This window comes from Dipteris shenzhenensis, chromosome 30 (genome assembly GCF_047967505.1).
Source record: "Dipteris shenzhenensis isolate YYH24624 ecotype China chromosome 30, Dip_SZ_1.0, whole genome shotgun sequence".
Classification (NCBI taxonomy): domain Eukaryota; kingdom Viridiplantae; phylum Streptophyta; class Polypodiopsida; order Gleicheniales; family Dipteridaceae; genus Dipteris; species Dipteris shenzhenensis.
Genome location: NC_141625.1, coordinates 3,808,161 through 3,834,609, shown reverse-complemented (window position 1 = coordinate 3,834,609; position 26,449 = coordinate 3,808,161). Strand labels below are relative to the sequence as shown.

General features: G+C 46.5%; 1 protein-coding gene across 1 annotated transcript in view; it reads right to left on the bottom strand.

Moving 5' to 3' along the window:
• The window catches only part of EMB2737 (embryo defective 2737), a 72,715-nt gene that overhangs the window by 27,854 nt on the left and 18,412 nt on the right, over positions 1-26,449 (bottom strand). The window contains exon 3 of the mRNA XM_087401984.1: positions 16,182-16,274. Within this exon, the coding sequence (XP_087258110.1) occupies positions 16,182-16,274 (93 nt within the window). The remainder of the gene's footprint in view (positions 1-16,181; positions 16,275-26,449) is intronic.

Here is a 26,449-nt window from a genome sequence, read left to right as displayed (position 1 = left end):
AACTATGGCTGCACAGTGGGCCATATCAATAAATCTATCCAGGCGCTGGGACGAAACCGAAGCCTGGTACAGTGACGGCTCTCTGGTGGGCTGTAAAGATGAGTAAGACCGAGATGGGCTGGACCTCCAACATGCATGCTCTGACCATCTTTTGAATTGTACATGGTCTCTATGTATTTGGATCCACAGCTCCATGTCGTCTCTTCTCGTTGATCCATTCTACCCTCATATCAGCTAGCTTCTCCTACTCCAATCCAGCATGTCCTGGGATTTGTAAACTACTCGGTGCTTTCTATCAATTCAAACAACGGATTTTGCAGAGGCATTTGAATGAGATGATTGCGAGTTGCCAAACACATATACTTGAACTTAAGAGTTTGCAATTAAGCTGGAATTAAGACTTATACAGCTTAAACACAAAGTGACATCATTGGAGAATGCAATATGATTGAGGGGCCAAGACGGGCCCCCCCCCTTATCCAGGCTCACTTTATTCTTGAAAATGGAGATACAAGACCAAGGTGCAATGCACCTTCCAAACTGATGAACTCAGTGAAAACCTAGGACCTAGATACAAGACTCAAAAGCATATGTACAAGGTAGACAACAAAAAGGAGGACTCCAAGCTCAGGTTTCAGCTCTTGGCTTGCCCAATCCACAAGGAAGAAGCCTGCAACAATCACCACTTACATCCAACATTAGAGACAAACACTAGTTTCTAGAAAGATAGTAGAAACAACATGAAATAGTACTGTAAATGAGATAAACTTGACAATACAGGCTCCCTTCGTGACTTGGCCTTTTTGTAGATGAAGTCCTTGATGCCTCTGAAGCTACCTTGGGTGAGGAGAGTGTGGAAATGGGGCTGGAATGAGAACAGCTTAGAAAAACAGCCTGTAGGCTAGAGAGAGAAAGCTTTTATGGAGTGATAGCTGTAGAGAGAGAGTGCCTATGCTGATCCCAAGGGAGGAGATGTAAGAGAGGAGCTGCTGCTGTTCCAGAGGTGCACAGAAAGGCAGATTTCTGCAAGGGAAATGGGCTGGAACAGTAGAGAGAGAAATTCTGCAGTAGAGAGAGAAAGACTGCAGCAGGAGAGAGAAAGGGGCTGTGGCTGCTCCAGGCTAGGTGAAGGAGAGAGGATGCTGCTGCTGTTCCAAAAGAGCTGAGAGGGGGCAGATTTCTGGAGAGGAGGGGTTGGAACTGTAGAGAGAGAATGTGCTGTTGTAGAGAGAGAAAGTGCTGCTGAGGTGAGAGAATGGCCTGTGGAGAAGCTGGCTGCACCCAAGGAGCTGGAGAGGTTTTGCTGCATCATCTAAAAGGAGGGAGAAGAAAAGTGACGAAATTTTCATGTGTGGAATGAAGGGGAGAGGCCTTCTTTTATAGGCTCAGCCCCCCTCCTAGGCCTAGAGTGGAAGGTGGACACTTGTCCCAGATTTTTGGTGGGCTGCAGTCCCAAAGAGGACAGCCCACCACTTGCCCTAAATCTATTTGGGGCCAAACACTTGGCCTGCATGCCCTGCCACTTGCCATGCATGCTGCCACATGTGTGGGACAGGTGGACTGACCTGCCAGCTCAGATTCCAAGTGGCAGTCTGCCACGTGTCAGCTGCCACGTCACTCCCAAAAACCCTAAAATTTCAAAGTTGTCAGAATTTAATTCTGATCGCACACACGGGTTCCTAACAGCTTAGACTATCTATTGACGTACTCTAAGGTCATAATTGAGCCATACTGAGCTCATTTGTTTGTCGTCTTATCTTGTATCTCCATTACTCTTGGCATGCTGCCAGGCCCACACCCAAAACTCAGGGAACATTCTCTTGAATGGTTCCTAGGTCGGTATGCAATCTGTGCATTTGATTGGTCCCATGTTTGGGTACTCAGGTGGGGTGTGGTTTCTAGATGTCCCTCTCAAAGAGAGGCCATCACTCTTGTGGGTCACTAATGCCCATAACCCCAAGCAAGGGGGTCCACCCTCAAATGCTAGACCTAGTCCCCATTGTCCGTAACTGAACAGAAGGAAAACATTTCATTTCTTAATAAGCATACTATTGAAAAACAAAAAGAAATAGTACCAAGCAAGTGGATACATGTTGAAGCAGGATGACATTCCCTCCGTCTTTCATTCGGTTGTCCGCAACTGAAATGCTTCCTCATAAGCATCCAGGATTTCAGGACACTCCTGAAATGTAGCTCTGTCCACCCATTGGGCATCGGTGGATGGGAGCCCTCTGAACTTCAAAAGGTACATTTTGTGAGTCGTGCCTCGACGTCCCGTAGTGAAGTTATGCAAAATAATTTGCTCTGGGATCAACAAGATCTCAGTGTCCTCTACTTCAGGTGCATCGTCCAGTGTGGGCTCTTGAGGTGGTTCCCCAATGAAGGGTTTCACCAAGCTTACATGGAAGACATTGTGGATCTTCCAATGCTCTGGAAGTCTCAATCGGACCGAGACATCATTTATTACCTGCAACACCTGAAAAGGACCATAATATCGAAAGGATAGCTTGAAGTAGATGCGCTTTTTGCCCACTTTGGTTTTTAACCGGGCTTTCTCAAATTTCAATAAGACCCATTGGCCTTCTTTCACTGCAAACGCCCTCCGTCTTTTATTTGCAGCTGCTCTTTGTTTCTCCTGTGCCTTTTGAATGGTTGCTCGAACCGTGGCATAAGCAGAGTCATAATCCTCCACGAATTGATCAGCGGCAAAGATTTTCTCTTTTGTTTGCATGAGTGGAGTTGGTAAAGATCTACCATATACAATTTCGAAAGGAGCTTTTCCAGTGGAGGAATGAATTGTGTTGTTATAAGCAAACTCCACAAGAGGAAGGAATTTCTCCCAAAAGGTTTGCTGGTCATGCACATAAAATTTCAGCAAATCCAAGAGTGTACTATTCGTAACTTCAGTTTGGCCATCCGTTTGAGGATGAAAAGCTGAGGAGAAACTTAGAAGAGTTCCAAGGTTCTCAAACAAAGCCTGCCAGAAGTTACTAGTGAACTTTGAGTCTCTATCTGATACTATAGACTTGGGCATGCCGTGGTGTCTAAAGATGTGTCTAATAAATAAATGGGCAGCTTCAGGTGCCTTGAGATTCTTTCTGCAAGGAATGAAGTGGGCTTGCTTGCTGAATCGATCTACTATCACCCAAATCATGTCATGATTTTGATTGGTCCTGGGAATTCCTGTAATGGGGTCCATGGTGATGTGTTCCCATGGTCTCTCAGGAATGGGTAGGGGCTGAAGTAAACCCTTGGGTTTTCCTCTCTCATACTTAGCTTTTTGACATGCGAGACAAGCTAAAATGTAGGCAGCAGTGTCCTTTTTCATGTTAGGCCAGTAGAAAAATTTATCCATGGCTGAAAAGGTGGCCACAATACCCCTATGACCAGCATAGGGTGGGTTATGGCTTTCCTCCATCACTTTAGATCTAAGCTGCTTTGTGATACATAGTTTGTTCTCCATGAATAAATAGCCATCCCTGATGTGGTAGGCATGATGGGTGCCTCCATCTTTCAAATGTGCCCATGGCTGAGCAAAATCAGCATCTCCCTCATAGAATTCTTTGAGGGCTGTTAGCTCATCATGATAGGGAACTGAAATATGGTGAAGCCGTGGTCTACGAGAAAGGGCATCAGCCACTACATTCTCTTTTCCAGGAGTATATTGTATCTGAAAATGAAATGATTGCAGAAAGGTAGACCATTTCATATGTCTCTCTCTGATCAGAGGTTGAGTTAGAAAATATTTAAGACTTTCATGATCAGTTTTTACAAGAAAATCTATCCCTAAAAGATAATGTTTCCAAAGTTTGAGAGCATGAATTACAGCTAAGAGTTCTTTTTCATAGATATCATAATGAAGTTCAGCATCTCTTAGTCGTCGGCTTTCAAAGGCCACAGCATGACCATCCTGGGTAAGAGAAGCCCCAAGGCAATCGCCACTGGCATCAGCTGCTACTAGGAATGGTTTCCTTAAGTCAGGAATGATCAGTACAGGAGCTGTAGTCAGGGCATGCTTTAGAGCATTAAAAGAGTCCTTTTCTTTTTGGGTCCATCTGAACTTTAGATTTTTCTTAGTGAGATCATGTAGAGGGGCTGCAAGTTCAGCAAAATGCCAAATAAACCTTCGGTAATATGAGCATAGGCCTAGAAAAGACCTTACCTCATGGGCATTCTTCAAGTCAGGCCACTCTACAATTGTCTGTATCTTGGCTGGGTCCATACGGACACCTTCTTGTGAGATAATGTGACCAAGATAGTGAATCTCAGGAAGAAAGAACTCACTTTTCTTCTCATTGATGTAAAGAGCATTTTCAGCTAAGATTTGAAATACAATCTTTAGATGTTCCTTATGCTCTTCCTCATTCTTGCTGAAAATGAGGATGTCATCAAAGAAGACGGCAGTGAACTGTCTATAGTTCCTGAACAACCGTTCCATCAGTCGATTGAACGTGGCTGGGGCATTAGTAAGGCCAAATGGCATTACCATATATTCATACAGCCCAAATGTGGTTCGGAAGGCTGTTTTATGAATGTCCTCAGGTACAACTTGTACCTGATGGTAGCCACTCTTAAGATCTATGCGGCTGAAAATTTCAAATCCTCCTAAACGATCAAAGATATCGTCTATACGAGGAATTGGGAAACGATTCTTAACCGTCTGTTTGTTTAAGGCTCTATAGTCTATGCACATCCTGAAGGTTTTATCCTTCTTTTGGACTAGTAAGACAGGAGAGCAAAAAGAAGAACTACTGGGTTGGATCAATCCCTTGTCCAAGAGTTCTTGGACTTGCTTGAAGATTTCATCTTGTTGAGATTGACTAACTCTATATGGGGGTCTATTTGGAGGTGAAGACCCTGGAACTATGTCAATTTTGTGATCCTCTGGTCTCTCAGGAGGGAGGTGACTAGGAAGTTCCTGAGAGAAGCAACTAGAGAATTCCTGAAGGAAATCTAATCTTTCTTTTGTGAGAGGATCTGACTTTTCTTCACTTGGTTGCTTATTGCGTACAAACACTAGAAAAGAACATACTCCTTTCTTAAGCAAATTGGGAGATCGTGCATGACTTACCATAGGAATGGTGTTTCCTGAAACTCCCGCTGTAATGCTCACATCTCTACCCTTATGTTGGAGGGTTAGAATATTCTTCACATAATCGATTCGGGGGTTGACTTGCTTATGCCAGGGCATGCCGAGAATTACATCTGATCCTTGAAGTGGTGCCACCATGAAGGGTAGATGATCCAAGTACCCCTGGATGTGTACCCGAAGCTTGCCGATGATGGGGTACACCTTCTCTTCTTGGTTCTTGAAGGCTGCAGTTGCCTCCAAGGCTTCTCCTTTATCCTCTGGGGCTATCGCCAAGTTCTGTGCCATCTCATGAGAAATAAAGTTGTGAGTAGCTCCACTATCGAACAAAAACAAAGCGGATTGATCCTTTACCTGACCCCATGTTTTCAACAAACTATGGGTGTCGTTTACAGCTCCCTTTTCCGAAGGTGCTTCCACCTTGTTGACTACCAAAACTGGCTTTTTGAGGGCTGCTTCTTTGTTGCTGTTGTTTTTGGCAGCTTGGGGGCATTCGTAGAAGTTGTGGCCTCGATCGCCACACTTGAAACACCGCCCTTCGGAGTAATACTTTTGCTTCTGTTGTGGAGACAGTGAGCTGAAAGTGCGGGCTGTTTTCTTCGAAGGAGGCTGGCTGGCTGACTTTTGCTCTTTTGGTGCGTCCTTTGCTGTCTCCTTACCCTTTTGTTCCTTGGAAGAGGTTCCCTGGGACTTCCGCTTGTTGTTGCTGCCATTCCGCTTGTTGGAGAAAGATTGTTTCTTCTCCACCTTCAAGGCGATGTTGATGGTGTCTTCGAGAGAAGTAGGAGTGGCAATGTCCACCTCATGCTGAACGATATACCGTAGGCCAGCAAAGAACTTCCTTTGCTGCTCTTTTTTATCCTTCCTACTGAATGCTTGAACTTTTAACAAAGTATCCCAAAAACGATCAACATACTCACTGACTTTCTCTTCTTGGCGTTGGCGGAGGATGTCCCACTGCACCATTGTATCTCTCTTAAACTCCTTAGGCAGGAAGTGCCTCATCAAGTTCTTCTTGAAGTGCTTCCAGGTGTGGGCTTGCTGTCCAGTGTTGACCATAGCTGCCCACCAGAGTGAAGCACGGTCTTGCATGTGCAGGACGGCAAACCGGATCTTCGCCTTGTCTTTGTACTCGTCCTCCTCAAAGAAATACTCGAGGTCTCGGATCCAGGCCAGCAAGACCTCGGGCTTGTCCTCTCCCTTGTACTTGGTAAACTTGAAGAGCTTATCTCCAAGAGGTACCTTATGCTTTGCATACCTTCGTCTCCGTGGACGTCTCGAAGGAGATGGACTCCGATGACGCCGTCTACCTCGAGGAGGGGAAGAAGAGGATGATCTTCCCTCCTTGTTGGAGTTGGTGTTGTCCGCACGGCCTCTTCCTTGGGATTGGGGCCCTATGTCAAGTCTATCTCATTTACAGCACTATTTCATGTTGTTTCTACTATCTTTCTAGAAACTAGTGTTTGTCTCTAATGTTGGATGTAAGTGGTGATTGTTGCAGGCTTCTTCCTTGTGGATTGGGCAAGCCAAGAGCTGAAACCTGAGCTTGGAGTCCTCCTTTTTGTTGTCTACCTTGTACATATGCTTTTGAGTCTTGTATCTAGGTCCTAGGTTTTCACTGAGTTCATCAGTTTGGAAGGTGCATTGCACCTTGGTCTTGTATCTCCATTTTCAAGAATAAAGTGAGCCTGGATAAGGGGGGGGCCCCGTCTTGGCCCCTCAATCATATTGCATTCTCCAATGATGTCACTTTGTGTTTAAGCTGTATAAGTCTTAATTCTAGCTTAATTGCAAACTCTTAAGTTCAAGTATATGTGTTTGGCAACTCGCAATCATCTGATTCAAATGCCTCTGCAAAATCCGTTGTTTGAATTGATAGAAAGCACCGAGTAGTTTACAGGATTGGACTCAAATGCATAGAAAACTATGACATGTCGCATGCTTGATCTATATCTCCTATGGCACTATCACTCCTTAAGTATGATCTTTCTGAGTGGGGTCGATGTCACTACATCTCAATCAGATATAGACCAACACAAACCTGGTCATGAAAGTGGATCAGCCAAGAGAGTGGCTCAAAACCGTGTCCCTCTTGAAAGAGAAAGTGGTATAGTCTGTGGATCTCATAATAGACTGGGAAAGTACATAGGAAATGCTCCTTTGTCTCTACCTCCCCTAGTGTGCATAGTCTGCAAATTTGCTGCTCTCTAGGCGTGCTTGTGGCTTTCCTTGTCTCGATCCCCAACTAATGAGACAAGACCCACATTTGTCCAAAGGCTATCCTCAGTGCATGTGAGACTCGTCTCTCCTATAGGTAATGAGGTCTGATGATCATTTCATCCTTTGATACTCGCAATAAAGCTGGATCTTGGTAGGGAACTCTTGGTTCCCCCCCAAGTCCGTGACATATAGAGCTAGAGCAGATCCAACCATATGATACAGTTGATCTCATCTCATAGAAGCAAGGGGAATAGGGCATCCAAGCTATACTGGAAGCGAGGAAGGCGGTCCATCTAAATACCCTAACTAGTAAACCATTTGGCTATGCGTGCGTACCAAGTTGTGCTAAACCCTCTCTCAGCTAATCGTCTGAATGACTCTAGTGCCAACCTTGATAGTCTCCAACTAGGAACAGCCTTTAAAAACCCTATGAAGATATGTCACTGTCTGAAAGATGGCATCAATCTGGAGTGGTGTCATTGCGACCTTTGCCTGTACTAGCTGATGAGGAACTAGGGGTTTACTCCAAATCATCCTGGACCCCATAATCACTTGTAGCCTCTCAAATCTCCCAATCGGTTGCCGCGAGATCACTCCTCCACAAGGGTGCTACATACATGGCTATCAACCTCATTAGTATATCAAACCTTCAGCCCTTTGTCGAGGGGTCTTGGAAGTGTGCCTGAAATCACTGTCGCTCTAGCCCGGCCAGTGCTCCCTACCCTCATATACATCGTGCCCTGGCTGCATGAGTCATTGTGAGAGATGTCCCGTGAAGGTTGCCACAGTGTCGATGAAGTATTGTCCGTGAAGTGTTGAAAATCATAACCTTGGTCTTGCCAAGGTTGATAGCTAAGTCTCTCTCCCTGCAGAACACCTCTAGGGCCTCTAGATGTCTCTGTAGGCTTGCTGTTGAAGAGGGTATGAGGACTATGTAATCTTCACATAATAGTATCTATATCATCAGATCAGCAAGCAATCCCCTAGGCCGTCAATGAAGGTCATAATCTCATTAATGTAGAGCTTGAAGAGTGCCAATGAAAGGGGGCATCCTTGCTTCTCTCCAATCATGCTCTTGATCCAATCTGCCAAGTCTCAAAGGGCACGTACTCTCCCTCTGACTGACTCAATCCCCCAAATCTGTCTCTTGAGATTTGCATCTTGAAGTCTCCTAATCATGCAGGATCATGGGATTGCGGGATCGTGAGACTATGTCAAATACCTTCCGAAAGTCTACAAAGCAAGCATAGACTTTCTGAAATCTCGATCTTGCCTCCTCGATGACAGCCCATATAGCAAAGATGTAATAAAGAGTAAAGTGTTGCCTCCGGAACCCAGCCTATGAAAAAGCCCGTTGTCCCCGGTTTGTAAACCTTGGCCAATGTGTGGCCAACCATGAGAGTGTGGTAGTTCCCGGTGTGCAAGGATCTCTTGCTTTGTATATCACCACAATGATGGTGGTACTCCAAGGCCGGGGGAAGCCGTGGCATACACATGAGAAAGAAATCAAGAAAGAGAGAGAGAGAGAAAGAAAGAAAGAAAGAAATTTTATTAGAGTCTTCGGAAGACCGATGGGTCTATGAGACTGAAACAAAACCTGATACAAATCACAGTAAGGATGGAGCTACTGAAACGAGCATCATCACCCATGCTGAATCCTAAGTCTGATCATACATAATCAAATCAAATACATCTGGATGTAACAATGAAAAGAAAAGGCCTGGAGCGGAGCGGAATCCTCCGAATGTCATGTCGCCCTAGCTGGTGCATAGCTGGTGATGGGATGCTGGTGCCCGTCAAGGGGTGTTATACGTCTCGGTCTCCTGGACGAGGCTCAACACAAGACCAGAGCCACCGTAACTCCCGTGGGACGTATCCCGAGTCTAAACAACGACAGGAGGTCCCCTAGAGTGATCTGTGTGTCCCCTCGATGTCTCGTGTGTCATGCCGCGATCGTCGGGTTGAGGTCTCTGTCACGTCTACGACTAGAGACTGGACGATCAATGTCACTTGATGGGAAGAACTCTGTGATCCTCCTCTGAGAGGTGTCTGATGATGTGGCCAAGCCCCGTCGCTTGAGTAAGTACTCTCTGCGTTGGACCCCCTCATGAATGAAGGCTGCGAGGCATCTCTGATCTGGGTAGGCGAGGAATCTGGAAAGGAGCCCGGAGCTGCTGTCTCTAAAGAGGCAGTGGTAGCGACCTTGGATCTCGTAATACACTGGGCACCTGAAAATAAAATGCTCCTCCGATTCAACCTCTCGACAATCGCACAATATGCATAAGCGATGCTCCCTAGGAAACCCCTCTGCTCTGCCGTTCTCTATGCGGAGGCGGTGTGATGATACCCGAAACTGTCCGATGGAGATCGGTAGTGAGTGAGGCATATGAAGCTCAGTGTATCCCTGTGGCGTGATGAATCCCTCCTCCGAAATACAAAGACAGTAATCTCTGTAGAAACTCAGCTTCACTGGAAGCTCCCTCGGCTCCAACCAAGTCCTAAAGGTGTGTAGCTACAGGAGATCCTCACGAATGACCTGGTTGGTGTGTGGCCCGATCGGGATGGTGGGTGGGAGTACCGGAGGGGCATCTAAATTGTACTGAAAAGGAGGTATCTTATCGATGTGGAACCCTAATCTCACAAACCATCTGTGAGTCCGTGCATAAGCATCGCTCGTCTCCTTCTGCTGCCAACCTCATGGAGGAATCGAGAGCCAACCATGGCAACCTCTCTCCCTGATGTGCAGTCCCCATATGATCCAACCAGGTGTAGATATATAATGGTCTGAAAGGCTGCATCTAGCTAGAGTGGAGAAGCACCAAACTCGGCCTCAATGATGTGATGTGGTACAGACGGTTTCCCCTGGATCATCCGTGAGAGAACGAGGATCTGCAGGCGCTCCACCTGTGTCCACTCTATCTCTGACATGTCAGGCCCCCAACAAGGGCTGCCATACATACCGGCTGGTCAGACCAAGGAGTCGAAGAGAAGAGCATTGGTTCGAGGGTCCCGCAAGTGGGAGTGGAAGCATTGTCTCTCTAGCCAAGCTAGTGAGGCGTATCCCCTGCTTAGTCTGGCCTGCATCGCTGGTCTCATCGTGAAGATCGGGCTAGAGAAGATGACCCCCAAGTAAGTGTATGAGGATACGATCTCAACTGGTGACCCACCGAAAGTAAAAGCAAACTGCTTCTGTTGCATGTTTGCTCGAGAGGTGTTAAAGATCATGACCTTGGTCTTGCCAAGGTTGACCTCCAAACCATGGGATAAACAAAAAGCCTGCAGTGCATCCAAGTGTCGCTGGAGCCCCTCGAGTGTGGACGACAAGAGTGCCACGTCATCTGCATAAAGAAGAATCCTGATGATGATCCCGGCAAGTGAGCAACCGGTCCCTCCGAACGCCCCCATGAAAGTCTCAAGCTCATCGATGTAGAGGCCAAACAGGGTCAGTGATAAGGGACAACCCTGTTTAACTCCTATGGTACTCAAGATCTCTTCTGTCCAACCTGCATCTGTCCAAACTCGGCCTGAGACTCTCATACAGTGCCATGACTACCCAGATGATCTCATGATCAAATCCCAGTGTCTGTAGGCGTGTGATGAGACGAGCTCGAGGTACTGTGTCAAAGGCTTTGCAGAAATCCACAAAGCAGCAATATACCCTCTCCTTTCGTGATTTGGCCTCCTCAATGACACTCCTGAGTGTGAGTATGTGATCCATAGTCCCATGGTCTCGCCTGAAACCGGCCTGATCCTCTGCTCTGAGCCCTCTCATCTCTGCGAACAGGCTGACTGATGCATCCAATACAGCTGCATAGATCTTGGACATCACATGTCCAATCATGATAGTCCTGTAGTTACTCGGGTCCATGGGATCCCCTGCCTTGTGGATGGGGGTGATGGTGTTGAGTGTCCAGGTGCGAGGAAAGCCAAGGCAAACAGCGTCATTGAATAGCTTTGCTAGGATCGGGGCTAACGTGTCAATCCCATATGCGATAAACTCAGTGCATAGCCCCTCGTGATCCTTAGCTCGGCCATTGTGCAGTTTCAATGTCGCGTCCTTGACTCCCCCTCTTGACTCCCCCTCTGGTGAACAACGAGCAAGTGGTGGGGCGACGTGTGCGTATGAGATCTGGAGTGGGCTGGTGTGGGACATCATAAAGATGGTGTGCATACGTGTGCCAGACTCTCGTGTTGGTGAGGGGTGATGGAGACCTACGCTCAAGGAATCTCCGCCAAAAATCCTTAGAGTTGTTGATGTATAAGATGTGCAGCAGCTCCTCCTCATTTCGACGAAGAAATGCCTGCTTCTTCCGACGTATGAGACATCGGTACTTGCGTACCGTGTCTGGTGTGTTCGGGAGGTGACATTTGGTTTCAAGTCGGAGCTGTCGGCGATAAGCCTTGCACTCCGCATCGTACCAATTGTTGCAGGGTACAGAACCAAGAGGTGGTGGTCTAGTGGACCATGTGGTGTGGGAAAAGATTTGGAGGGCAGTCTCGTGGAGTGTGCGACTAATCACGACAGCACGGTCCTCTATGAGTGGTATGTGATCGATGTAGGTTAGGAGTCTGTTTAGGCGTCTAGAGTAGGCCGGTGAGAGGCTGTGATAAAAGTGTATGTCGTGGTAAGTGTCGTGCTTCCTATGTGGTGTGTGTGGTGTGGCTAAGCGTGGGGTGGCGATAGTGAAGAATAGGTATGTGTGATCAGCTCTTGGAGGGAGTGGTGCTACGGTGAAGTTGGTGATACATGAAGTGAAGGAAGGGGATCCCATGATGTAATCTACTACACTAGTGTCCCCTCCGTGTGGGAAGTAAGTAAAGCCACCTAAGGAGGGCCATAGGTCAAGCCCATTGTAGATGATGAGATCATGCATCCTGCCCAGATCAAGGAGCGCGTGTCCATATGGTGTAACAAGCCCGTGTCGGTCCAATGAGGTCCTGGTCATACCTACTCCGTCCTGGTCCATGTCTAGTAGCATGATAGAGTCGTCTCCAAAGTCCAGGAGTGGTGCCTGGCGCGTGCTCGTCCTGGCATTGAAGTCCCCAACAAGGAGAACTTCCCCGCGGGCTGAAATGTCTGGGATATCCTGATGTAAGGGTGCATATGGCGATGTCTCACCCTCCTCTCGTGCCACTCTGGCGAAGTGGGATGTGTCTGGCAGGAAGTAGCATATTGCTATGAAAAGGTCACGGGTGTCTGTGTATCGGATCCGGATCCACATGAATCGGAAGTGTGCATCCTTCCTCTCAATGGAGATGGCTCCAGACCTGTACAAAACTGCGACCCCGCCTGATCCTTGAACTCCTCCTGTATCCCTCGTCTCATCCCTGAAGGCTGACTCCCATGTGTAGCCACTGACTATCAGTAGTGGACGCTCTGGGCTCTGGTGTGTCTCCGTGTAAAAGACTATGTCTCGTCCTGTATAAGACTCCGAGAAGTTCCCTGGGTCTGACCATAAGGTACCATTATAGTTCCAAATGGTGCAATCTAGGGTCTCGAAAACCTGAGTCTCATAGGCCATGTCCCCCTAGGGAGTACGGCCGACAGGTGCCGGCGGTCAACAACCTACCATCTCGGACCACGATCCATTTTCCCTCTTTGCGGGCAACATCCCGCTGCTGCAGAAGAACTTGTCGCTCCTTAATCTGTAGTGGTGTCAAATCCTCGTCCATGGACAGGGTGGGATGCTCTCGTAGAGCGGCTCGGCGTTGGAGTGTCGCTAGTCGAGCATGTGAATCTTTGAAGCGAATGACTAGGAGCTGCTCTCGGTTGGGATCTCTCCCAACACGCCATGCTCCCTCTATGCCATGGTCGGGGACCCCCATGGTAGTGGTCACAAAGGTGATCGCCTCCTCCATGGGCGTCGTAGTGGTGTTGGTGCTGTCTCGAGCATGTGAATCTTTGAAGCGAATGACTAGGGGCTGCTCTCAGTTGGGATCTCTCCCAACACGCCATGCTCCCTCTATGCCATGGTCGGGGACCCCCATGGTAGTGGTCACAAAGGTGATCGCCTCCTCCATGGGCGTCGTAGTGGTGCTAGTGCTGTCTCGCGTGATCCCTCGTATCCGGATGTTGAGGGCCTTCGAAGCCCTCTACTGCTGCTCCTGTATGGCGGCTAAAACGGTTGCCTTTGCGGGCTCCCGTTTCGCCACGTCCACCCATCTAGTCGTCTTTGCTATAGCTGACTATATCGTGGCTATCTGTGCCTCCATCTCTGTGACTGGGGTCCCTCCAGGCACTGCTTTGAGGGTCCCGAGCTCCTCTCGAAGCTGTGTGATGTCATGCCTAAGTCCCTGGATAAGGGTGCCCTGCTCGTGTATAATGCGAGCCTGCTCCTGGGTGTATCAGGCCTGCTCTTTGGTATAATGTGCTGACCGGCCCGGATGCTGTGTATCTCAGCCAATAGGGAGTCCCAAGCATCTGGTGGGAGCCTAAGATGTCCTACTCCAGATGGGAACTCGATCTCGAGAGGGGTTGGAATGAAGGTGGGCTGCTGAGGTTGTACTGAGGGTGGGGACAGCATGATCTGGGCGGGGGAGTGGTATCTAGGAGTAGCGAGGCCGGACGAGGTGATGAAGGGTGGCTGACTGAGAGGTAGAGGTGATACGAGGGGAAAGTACTGTGGAGCCGTGGCCGGTGGGGCCAGTGGTGAGGTTACTGGAGAGGAGACCTGTGATGATGATGCAGGAGAGGGGGAGGAGAGAGGTGGCGTAGATGATGAGGCGGAGGATGGTGGTGAAATAGTGGTGTTAACCATAGAGGTCAAGGATGTGGTGAGCGGCATGGACTTTGGGTGGGCCCCTTTCTTCTGGGCCGCAGTGCTGTATACTGTCAAACCGCCCCGGTTGCTGCGTTTGTTGAAGTCCTCCAGATTGAGGTGCTTTTGTGTTTTCGCCTTGTCACCGTTCCCCTTCCCCATCTCCACGCGTACGCAAATTTGGACCGAAGGGTCTCCCGCCTAGTCTCCTGTCCTCATCTCCCTATTCCCTTCATTATGGGGGAGGCAGCAGCGGGCAAAGAAGGGATTGCAGTAGGTCGGAGCTGTTGGAGAACCCCCGCTCGCAGCTCCGACCTTTTTTTTTATAAATTAATTAATTTATTTTTTTAAACGAGAGGGGGGGGTTGCTGAGCGAGGGGTAACGGAGGGGTAGCGGGGGTAGCAAAGGGGGTAGCGGGGGGGTAGCAGAGGGGGTAGCGGGGGGGAGGGGGTAGCGGGGGAGAGAGGGGGGTAGCGAGGGGGTAGCAGAAGGGGTAGCGAGGGGGTACGGAGGGGTAGCGGAGGGGGTAGCGAGGGGGTAGCAGAGAGAGCAGGGGGTAGCGGGAGAGAGAGAGCAGGGGGTAGCAAGGGGTAGCGGAGGGGGTAGCGAGGGGGTAGCAAGGGGGTAGCAGAGAGAGTAGGGGGTAGTAGGAGAGAGAGAGCAGGGGGTAGCGTAGGGAGAGAGCAGGGGGAGCGCAGGGGGGAGAGCAGGGGGTAGCGGGAGAGAGAGAGAGCAGGGGGAAACGGGAGAGAGAGAGCAGGGGGGAGAGCAGGGGGGAGAGAGAGAGAGAGAGAGAGAGAGAGAGAGAGAGAGTATAATCATTGATGCCTTCGATAATTAAATCTTTACAATATAAGTTTGACATGTGAGATAGTATTACAAATATTGATTATGCACGTTTCTAGGTAAAAATCCTTTGAGATATTCAAAACATTTCCCTTCAAAATCCCTCAATCACATTTCTAGAAACGTTTCTAGCCAGTCTCATCACAAGACAGGGTATGTTCGCACTCTATTCAAGCTCTGGCCCATGAATGCAAGCTTGAACTTTGTTTTCTTCCCTCAATTCCCTGGATCCCTTCTTGTGGAGTGAAATGAGTAGTGGATCTTATCTAGTCCGAGCATTGTCATTGAGGGAAAGAGATGCAGGGCACAAAGCTTGAGCCCCCGACACACTGAGACTATTATGCACTCAGGTTTCAGGTTACAGGTATTGAATAAATCTGTTTGGAAGCACGGTTATTAACAGTTGTACTGACATCACACTGCTGTTCTGATCATCACACACACATGCTCCACCACAAAAGCCATACTTTAAGTTGCATATTACAAGCACACTAGTCCTTAAAACGCAAACATACATACACATGCGCGTGCACACACACATACACACAGTGCCATGAGAATCCCTACTACAAATATAGCTTTCTTGTCAAATATCCACCATTGGCTGAAATCGCTATGTTCTTCACATGGAGGACACTCGCTGATGGACGAAGAGTTGGTTCCCAATCTGTGTAGCTCCTTGGAGGCTGTGATCAGCAATTCGAACACAAAAGAGCCTTTTCCCAACAAATAAAAAAGCACATGGAAACAAAAAACAGAGGTTTTCCTGGAGGTTGTGGGATTATGCACAGATACCATGCCATGAGGTGGCATTATGCTCACTAGATTGGTCTTTCCTTGATTGGCTCAAGATAACCCATCATTGCTGGCTCTCCTAATGTTATACTCGATTGTTTCTGGGTAGAGTTCTACCGTGTAGATTCTCAGACTTCAAGAATAATGCTCTCTCATGTTTTGCTTCTGAGATGTAATACATTCTAAGGAACAAAATTACCAAAGATCTTATAATATAAGATAGGCACTTCATTCTCCTAGCTTCTAGCAAGAGTCAATTAACACAATTTGACAAACGCACGCAGAGATTATGCAACGATCAAGCCATGTGACACCTTTCAAGTATTATTTCTAAAACAAGGCTGTTCAGACAATAAGTACAGGCCAGCAGATTATATACCATGGGCATGTGTAAAGCAATAAAAACGTGACTTTATACCAAGCCTGCATAGTACAACATAATCAATTTTATCTAAAATAAAAAGAATTATACTTTGTCAGTCCAGAGATGCTATACTGCACATGGCCTGCTCCTAGACACATTGTACACCGCAAGCCCTCCCAGCCATTGCAAGTCTTACACTCCCTGCACAACCGGTCAAGAGTCAGAACAAGGAAATTAATGTTCTACAGTGTCACTGCTTTATATTGCTCAACAGACTTAATCCTTAAGCAATCTACTGATCTGTAAAAAATGAATCATAACAAATTTGCTTTTCCAAGTCAGATAAAAACGGACTCGCGAGGCCCTTATCTGTGAATGTGTACATTGCAGCCTGCTATTTTTCTCCACAGACATCGGATTATGCCAGTGGCTTCAAGGAGAGGACATGTTCACCATTCTTGACTCTTTATGAAGACATCCAGATACACATATAGAAGGGAGGTCTTACTCATAAGGGAACTTCAATGCCAAGACGGGGGACACGCAGGTAGAGCTTTTGAATTTCCAGGAACATTCCCATAATCCTCCCACAGGTAGACCTCCTGCTCGAACTTGGAACAGAAAGCCTATGCAAGCAAAAGCTCTTAAGCATCCTGAATAGCTGTAATTACAAAGAATTTGGATGAAACTAGATCACCATGTCCTATCCAAGACCCTAGTCTTAGGGTCTTGGAAAGCCTATGCGGGTTTACGATATCATCAACTCATGCTCAGTCTAGGAGACATCCCCATGCCAGCACTTCTATGCTCTTCCTCATAGCCAGCTGAAAGAAGCCATTACAAATGCGCAGAATGGCAAGGCCAAGGATCCGGAGGGCCTTCATGCAGAACTCCTCACTCACACATGGTATGTCCTTGCTTCAATCCTAGCCAAACCCTTTAATGAAGCCCTCTGTGAGGCTTCCCTACAAACACAAGGGATCCCATGGATGCTAGCACCTACGGGACTATCATGGTTGGCCATTTGGTAGCCAAGGTATACGGATCAGCTCTTGAGATGTATATCTGAAACCAGCCTTCAATAATTTAAAGGGCAGTAAAACTAAAAAGTAACCAGCCAACACTGTTACATCAACAAATCAGCAAAAGTATAACTTGCAGATTGGGAGCTGGAGTCCCCCTGCACCAAGACAAAGACACAGATTGGCCCCGAACCTTGGCGTCCCTTTCAGTATTTCTTTAATTTTTATTTTTATTTTCAAAGAAGTATTTCTTTAATTAAGTGAGAGGCCCTGAATTCCAGGTTACATAAAGGATACATTCTTTCTTGTATCTGGGGCATTCCACATCCCATTGGGCATCCACATACCCTACATAGCCTTTACTGTTCATTTCTCTCACCAATCCTGGTAGTAGGTCTTCATCCCTACTCCAAGAAGTTTGCACGCCTGGAACTGTTACTAGTAACCACACTTGGCCACACAGTTCCCCATAGCTGTCACTAGTGCCCAATTAGCCATCCATCTGCTCAAAGCAAGGCAAGAAAGCATACATAAGCTTTCTCCACTGTTCAGGACTGCCATGACCAATAGTCTCTTACCCTATGGGTTGCACATATCCTGACGCATATCCTGATCAACTTGTTTCCCATAAGAGAATTGGCATCACAACACAGCAAAATACTAAGGCAGTCACACTTGTCCCGTCTCTCTCTAGGGACCAGGGATACTTTCCAATCCCAAACACAGATACCCTACCCCTGTATATTCAGCCTACGAGGCTGTCCCAATCGTGTGCCCTCTGCCTGCATATACACTATCTCTTGGGCAAACCATAGCATAATCCCCACTGAAAATTATCCTCCATCAAGCATAGCAAAACAGCATCTGTTTCAGTTCCAAAAGGCTTATACTCAGCCTAGAACTACCTCTAGCATCCCATTTTAGAATAAACGATTCCAGTGGCTGCATCAAGTGCCCACTTATCATTAATCTGCTTAGAGTACGGATTGAAGCATAAACGCACAGCTTATATCCTTAGAAACTTGGGCAAATAGGAAGTCCATGTACTTCACACCCTTTTTGAAGAGCATCATTCACATGGCCACATAAACAGTCACTAGTGCAACCAGGAGCCACTTGGCCCAACACACAGCCCAACCAAGAGCTGCAGCTCGTACTTCAGCCGTACCTCAATTGTACACCCGACTTTCTGGCCTGTCTGTCCTCCCTACAGTCGTGCAATTACTCACAGCTTGTACAGCCCGTACAGCCCACACGCAATCAGCCGTACAATTACTCACAATAGGTACAACCCGTACAGCCTATACGCAGTTGGAACATGTGCACTAATGGTCTGTACGCAGAGACCCTTACAAAATCAGTACAAGGACTCCTTTGCCATTCGTCACAAGAAGTCTTCACAGGCTTATACTCTCCGAGCCCCCACTGAAGAGCCTCACCATCATCCATGACGTGCAGCTCCTTGTCAACCTCACGTGACGCCTATGTTGGGATATCTCAAGGTGTATGCCCCAGGCACACCTTGGTTTCTATGTGTGTGCTAGAGGCACAGTTAGGTGCCCATAAGAACTGTTAGGTGGTGGTAGAAGCCACATAGGATGATTGAGAGAATCTAGGAGCAAATTGAGGAGATGATTGTGGAGCTCAGAGGTCATCAGTGATGTCAGTGATCATGTAAGAGGTGCCTACTTAAGGACCTCACCTTTCTTCATTCCATAAGCAAGAATTCTCAGTTTGTGTTCACTCCATGCTTTCCTTTCAGTTTACCGACATGGTATCAGAGCACTTTGATCCTCCTTGAGCCCACTTGTGCCACATCATCTTTTCTTCTTCTTCATCTTCACCATTTCTTCTCTTTCTTCCCAAATCTTGCTAAAGCTTGTTCTCCCTCAGTTCTCCGCCATTCTCCAAGCCCTTCCTGCTGGAGATACCCCTCGTTTGGGCGAACCTCCATTTGCAAGCAATTGAAAAAAAAAGTCTCTGCTGGCTGCCATTCTCCAAACAGCGCATTTTTTTGTCATTCTTATGTTGCAAAATACTCCATGCCTGCTGCGCCATTGCTCGAGCCCTCTTAGGAGTAGATGGGCGACCTCAAGACGAACATTTTGAGTCATTTTTCAGCTCATTTGGTTCAGTAACGAAGGAGAAATCGTCAAAACTTAGGTTCAGCCTGCAGCAACTCCCCCGGGCAAAACAGCGCGCCATTTCGCCCAACCTCTGTGCTAGATCTTCTTCATCTTCACCATTTCTTCTCTTTCTTCCCAAATCTTGCTAAAGCTTGTTCTCCCTCAGTTCTCCGCCATTCTCCAAGCCCTTCCTGCTGGAGATACCCCTCGTTTTGGCGAACCTCCACTTGCAAGCAATTGAAAAAAAAACGTCTCTGCTGGCTGCCATTCTCCAAACAGCGCATTTTTTCGTCATTCTTCTGTTGCAAAATACTCCCTGCCTGCTGCGCCATTGCTCAAGCCCTCTTAGGAGTAGATGGGCGACCTCAAGACGAACATTTTGAGTCATTTTTCAGCTCATTTGGTTCAGTAACGAAGGAGAAATCGTCAAAACTCAGGTTCAGCCTGCAGCAACTCCCCCGGGCAAAACAGCGCGCCATTTCGCCCAACCTCTGTGCTAGATCTTCTCTGGTATATGAGCTTTCTTTTGCTTCAGAAAGCCCTCTTTTCTTTGCTTTGAAGAGTGAGATACAAGCCCTCCAAGTTCAGGCCTCTGTTTTGGACAGTTTTGACAAGGTTGTGAGTGTGATGCTACATTAGATGCTATTTTAGCATTTCTGAGGTTTTAAAGTTTTGAAAAGCATCAGTACAACTGTGGCTACAACTTTCTTTTAAGTTGCTATACCTAGATTTGCTTGGAATACTTTCATTTAGTCACCTTTATGAAGCATGCAAGTGAAAACATCATTGATTTGTAGTATGGATTTTGGTTGCAAGCCTTTGCTACTCTAAATGCTTGTTTTTTGAAGCTCTTCAACTCTTTCTTGCCTTGTAAGAGAGTAGACACTGCCCATTCTGGGTTAGACCCTCTCATGGCTACCATCTTGAATATGGATAAGTTCAATGGTAAGGGTTTCCACACATGGCAAATGAAGGTCAAGTTTGCATTAATGAGGGAAAACCTCTGGGGGCTTGTCAAACCGGCTTTAACTTCTTCTTCAACAGCCTCAAATGTTGGAGAATCCTAAGCTCCGACACACCCGGCAAGAGATCCTGCTAGAGAGGAGAAAGCCTATGGCATCATTGCTCTTGCCTTAGGAGATGACTATATTCATCACATCTCTGACTTAGAGTCTCCTTCAGAAGCTTGGCAGAAGCTTGACATTATTTTTGGTGCTAGCTCTCACATCTCAAAATTCTCACTTAAGATTGCTTTCTTTGAATTGAAGATGGTTAGTGGCACTCCTTTGGCTGCCCATATCAATTACATGCGGAGTCTCATGACTCAACTTGCTTCTATCAACTCTCCTATCACTACAGATGATGCTATGGCAGTGTTGCTTAAGAGTATGCCTGAAGATTATGATCATGTTGTTACCACTTTAAAAAATCTTCCTAATCCTAATCTTGAAGGTCTTATCTCTGCTCTTCAAGAAGAAGAAAGGCACATGGAACTCCGGAAAGGCAATGACACAGCCTATGCCATAAAAATCCAGAAGGGCAAGTTTTCACCTTGCAATCATTGTGGGAAGACTAATCACCTCTCAAAAGACTGCTTCAAGATCAATCCATGCAAACACTGTGGCAAAAACAATCATCATGAAAAGTTTTGTAGAGCAAAAAAGGAAGCAACTTCAAAGTCAGAAAATGCCAATCTACTTTCAGTTGATGTGCCTCCACAAGATGAGGCATCCTATGAAGATTATGCTTTTTGAATCATCTCCATGTATGCTCCAGATCTCTCTTTTTTGTTGAGTCAAGGTACTCAGCCTGGATAGTCCTCCAAAATGAATGAAATAAACTATTGTGTGTTTTGTAAACACCTCTGGTCACCATATGATGTAGGCCATGTGTATGTGTTTTTGCACCATGGTACCTCCTGCAAACATTGTGTGCATGTACATGCAAGGGAGATAACCATTGGAAGGTCTTTTGTATCCCTTTTGTTTACCTTACACCCATGGGAACCCTTGCTAGCTTGAGATCCTAGCCATTGATAGATCCATGACCACCATGAGATGGCATGTGACACCTTGTGCTAGCTGTATCCTTGACATAGCCTGAGGCATTCCCTTCAGGAGGGGTATGTTGGGATATCTCAAGGTGTATGCCCCAGGCACACCTTGGTTTCTATGTGTGTGTGCTAGAGGCACAGTTAGGTGCCCATAAGCACTGTTAGGTGGTGGTAGAAGCCACATAGGATGATTGAGAGAATCTAGGAGCAGATTGAGGAGATGATTGTGGAGCTCAGAGGTCATCAGTGATGTCAGTGATCATGTAAGAGGTGCCTACTTAAGGACCTCACCTTTCTTCATTCCATAAGCAAGAATTCTCAGTTTGTGTTCATTCCATGCTTTCCTTTCAGTTTACCAACAGCCTATCAGCATCTGCCACCAGCCGAGAGCTCCCATGTAGCAGCTCTCCAATAGCCAAGATCTCCTTTTGCTAGCACACAGCACCCACGAAGGCAAACGCCGCAACGGAATCTCACGTCCACCACCCCGTCACCCATTGCCCTCTTTTCTTAGTGGTTTCTTTTTCTCCGACCTTCCATGATGTGCTAGAACCTCTAGCAATTTTGTGGTTTGGACCAAGAAGGGGGCAAAGTACCTTAGTTTTCAAGCTAGGACATTGGTATAGAGCCCCACTAGAGGGGGCTAGGGGCAAATGAAAACGTGGGCTGCCACATGGCTAGACCATGCAATCCAAATTGGTAAGGTTGCTATGAAAGCTAGTTTCCATATACTAATCATTTTAGTCCATGATCTATTGGTACAAGGTTTTGAATTCCACTTCCCAAGAATTCTAATGTGTCTACTGATAGCATTCATAGTGTCCAATGACACTACAGACCATCTTTCCGAGTCTTCTTGGGGCCATCACAAACTTAGTAGGATTCACAAACTAGTTACAAGGTCAGATTATCAAATTTATTCTAGAAATCTAATTAACTTTTATACTTGACTCTTGCATATTACTGAATACAAACTAGCCAAGAGAGAGAGAGAGAGAGTTTATTATTAACATCTATGAAGGACATCGTGACAAGAAATCTTCAAAGAAGGGAAGCACTTCCAACAAAGATCGCACCACCGAGGACAGAGTGGAAGCCATGGCCCTAAGAGTAAAATATGAAATGATGCAGGCCATCGAGCAAAAGTTGCGTGTCTCTCAACCACCACAATACCCACGGAGAGAAAATGTTTGGTGTCCACACTGTATGGCCAACCATACACTTTTAAGAAAGGTAGATGGCACTTGTGTTTCATCTACATAAGAGAATATCCAACTTATTTAAAAGCACCTCCACATACTCTTATCCTTTGCAGTCACTCTAGATGAGGACACTCAGAGAGCTAGACAACTTTGCCAAATTATAGGGGAGAAGGCTGTTAAAAAATATGATCTAAGCAACCCATGACCTTGTTAGAAATTACCCAACAGAGGGTACGCACAGTGGAAGCCTCATAGTAATGCCCCAGGAGCTCACACAGTGTGATGTGGGGTGTGGAATCACAAACTTCTTAACTTATGTGCCACCTGCCAGCCCTATTTGCAGGCCATAGACCTGCCTAATACCTGCTGCAACAGTGCGACTCCATGCTGCTACTGATCCGCCTCCGCTCAGCCCTTGTCTGGACCCTGGTGCACGCTGCACACCTTCCGTACACTGCCCTACAGCAGCCCATACTGATCCGTACAGTGGCTGTCCCCTTGCTGAAGTCATCCTCCATGTGTCGCCAGGTGCAAGGCCTGTTTGTACCTTCTGTCGCCCTCTCTCTGGGCATACCTTGCCCTAGGTCTCCCTCCCCTATGCTCTCCTCATTTGGGGGCTTACAGATGGGGAGGTGACCCTTCCAACAGACCTCACTCCTTGTTTTCCCAGGGTCCTGCCTACATGCACGCCAACATGCATGTGCCAGAAATCACGCCCTCGTGACAATCTCAGTGAGTGCACCAAGAGCACATATATCTGAGCAATTGGAAGGCAGCTTCCGACGAGATCAGTCCATACTGGACCACTTTTTTACTCTAAGGGCCCTCATTGAGGAAGCCAGATACCGAAAACAGAGTGTACTACTCGCGCAACTCTCAACCCTAGATATTGGGAAGTCATGGCTTTTTATGGGAGACTTACAAGTAGGGTACACACCACACATGGATTGTCAATGGAGGTGACCTTCACCATTGGGGCAAAATAAGGGTGCCCTTTATCTCTTACCCTCTTCAGTCTCTACATCATTTGTGGGCACACTAGGTGGCCTAGAATAATCTTGGCACAAACCCTCGTATGTACCTTGCTTTACACAGATGACGAGGTGTTGATCTCAGACACAACAAAGGGACTACAGATGCATTTGGCAATGATATAGACCTTTTGTAATAGTCAAGGCATGAAGGTCAATGTCAGTAAAACCAAGGTAATGATCTTTGATACCAATGAGGCTCAGCTTCAATGGGAGACTTTCACCCTTGAAGGGACACAAATTCAGATAGTCTGATCCTATGTATACTTGGAAAGGTTACACCTCATGATGCTCTCTCGTATGATTTAGGGATAGAGATGCATTCCACAGTCTCCATGTGACATTATCTTGGCCAAGTTCACAACGAGACCCATCGACACAAATGCCTCATTCCAAATCATCACCTACCTAGACTGTCACACGGTACAGCATGACAAACATGGGCAGACAAAGACTAGCTTGGAGAGCTCTCTCGTCATCTATGCAGGTTACATTTTGAGGGGCATGAGTAATGTGGGTATGCACGTGCTACCAGAATGTTCCAATCATAAGGTAAATCGATCAATCATCTCTCACCATATCACTATGACCTATGGCAAGTTTACACTCACAGGACTTGAGTATTCCCCCAGCAGCCCCATGCAACCAAAATGGCCTTCCACAAGTAGAATTTCCTCCAACCAAGTGAGGAAACTTTTATATACCTTTGTAAGACTAGAATAAGTCCAATCATACAAATTGAGATTTTTTGTTGTTCTAAAGACCAAAAATCTACACAGAAAATAAAAGGAAAAATGAAAGAGAAGAAAAAAGAGGTAAACAAAAACTTTTATGAAAAACAAAAGGAAGACATACTTAGCAAGCAAAGCAACACTTATGTCGTCATCAATGCCCAAGCATAAGCAGCTATACTCGGTTTCTAAAGACCTACGGAGTCTCTTGGGTGAACCCAGTGCTTACTAAAATACGTCAAATAAACAAAAGAGAAAGAAAACAAGAAATAAAGAAGAAAGGAAGAAGGTGACTAAGCAAAAATAAACAAGCAAGTCAAGAAACAAAAAACAAAATCTTCCAAAAAACTGAAATTAACGCTCTCTCTCTCTCTCTCTCTCTCTCTCTCTCTCTCAAAATCTTCCAAAAAACAAAATCTTCCAAAAAATCGAGACGGGTCCCATGGGTCATTTTTGGCCCCCCGAGGACGCTAATAAATTCTACTTCTACTTCTAGTTCTCTCTCTCTCTCTCTCATTTAAAACATAAAAAGCTAAATGGACCCTTTACACTTATGTATCGCTTCCTACAAAGAGGCAAAATTACATTCCTAACTTAGAAAGCACAAGCATACTCGATCAAACTCTCTTATTTAAAACATAAAAAGCTAAATGGACCCTTTACACTTATGTATCACTTCCTACAAAAGTCAAGATATCTACAAATCCATCTATCCCACACAGTAACGATCACCATGGGCCAGCTCAGAACCTCATCTACCATATTCGAAATCGAGGCCAGATGCAAGATCTCATCTACATGGCATTGTAGAGACTTGAGACTTTGCACTCTTTTTTATACATGAGATAGAGGCACAGGAGCATGTTCTAACGCAATGCCCCAGATACTATGAGATCCAAAGGAGGTATCATTGTTTTTTGTGGGGTTAAGCATAGTCCTTCACTATCCCGATCAAAGATATGTTGTGCTCTTCGTACACAGGTAACCCAACTTAGATCCAAGCCGTGAGGTCCACCACATAACATGGTCTCCAATAGCAAGTGATTACGACTTCTACACATGAGAAGTGATTGGGAGAGGCCGAAATTGGGATATTTAGTGCTAGATATGCCAAGTCAGTAGGAGATTGGATATCAGTCCTACGAGCACTTATCCCATCATGGCACCATAATTGCCGCATCTCAACAAAAGGCCACCTCACCTCGTCCATGGGTGTCCACACAATGAGGAGTCAAGGGCGGCAGTGACAGATCTCGGATCTATCCAGAGACACCAAAAACTCATAACAAGATGGGTGGATTGGGCCATCACCATATGATGTAGGCCATGTGTATGTGTTTTGCTCTATGGTACCTCCTGCAAACATTGTGTGCATGTACATGCAGGGGAGATAACCATTGGAAGGTCTTATGTATCCCTTTGTTTACTTCACACCCTTGGGAACCCCTTGCTAGCATGAGAACCTAGCCATAGATTTATCCTTGACCACCATGAGATGGCATGAGAAACTATGAGACTAGATGTATCCTTGACAGAGCCTGAGGCATTCCCTTGAGGGGGGGTATGATGGGATATCTCAAGGTGTATGCCCCAGGCACACCTTGGTTTCTATGTGTGTGTGCTAGAGGCACAGTTAGGTGCCCATAAGCACTGTTAGGTGGTGGTAGATGCCACATAGGATGATGGAGAGAATTTAGGAGCTGATTGAGGAGATGATTGTGGAGATCAGAGGTCATCAGTGATGTCAGTGATCATGTAAGAGGTGCCTACATAAGGACCTCACCTTTCTTCATTCCATAAGCAAGAATTCTCATTTTGTGTTCACTTCATGCTTTCCCTTCAGTTCCCCAACAGAGGAGGCTCTGCATTAGAGGCAAATCCTTTCCCGATGGGGGGCCTCTGTGAAAAGCCATTGGTGCTATTGTCGCCTTTGGCCGTCCATGCGAGGTGTGCTCCCTAGAAGCCCCAGTTGAAGCAATGTGACTGGAATGGCTCTTTGACGATGAGTGCCTATGAGAGAGAACTTGGCTGAGCTCTAATAAAGAACCTTGCTCAAGCACCAGAGCTATCTGCTGAAATATCCAAGCCCACCCAACAGTCCAACTAGTGCAATACCTATTTGAAGCCTCGACCTTGCATGTGAGTGTTTACTTAGCAGTGAGGAAACGTACAGATTTGTTCCCATTGATCTTGGATGTGGATGCTTGGCAA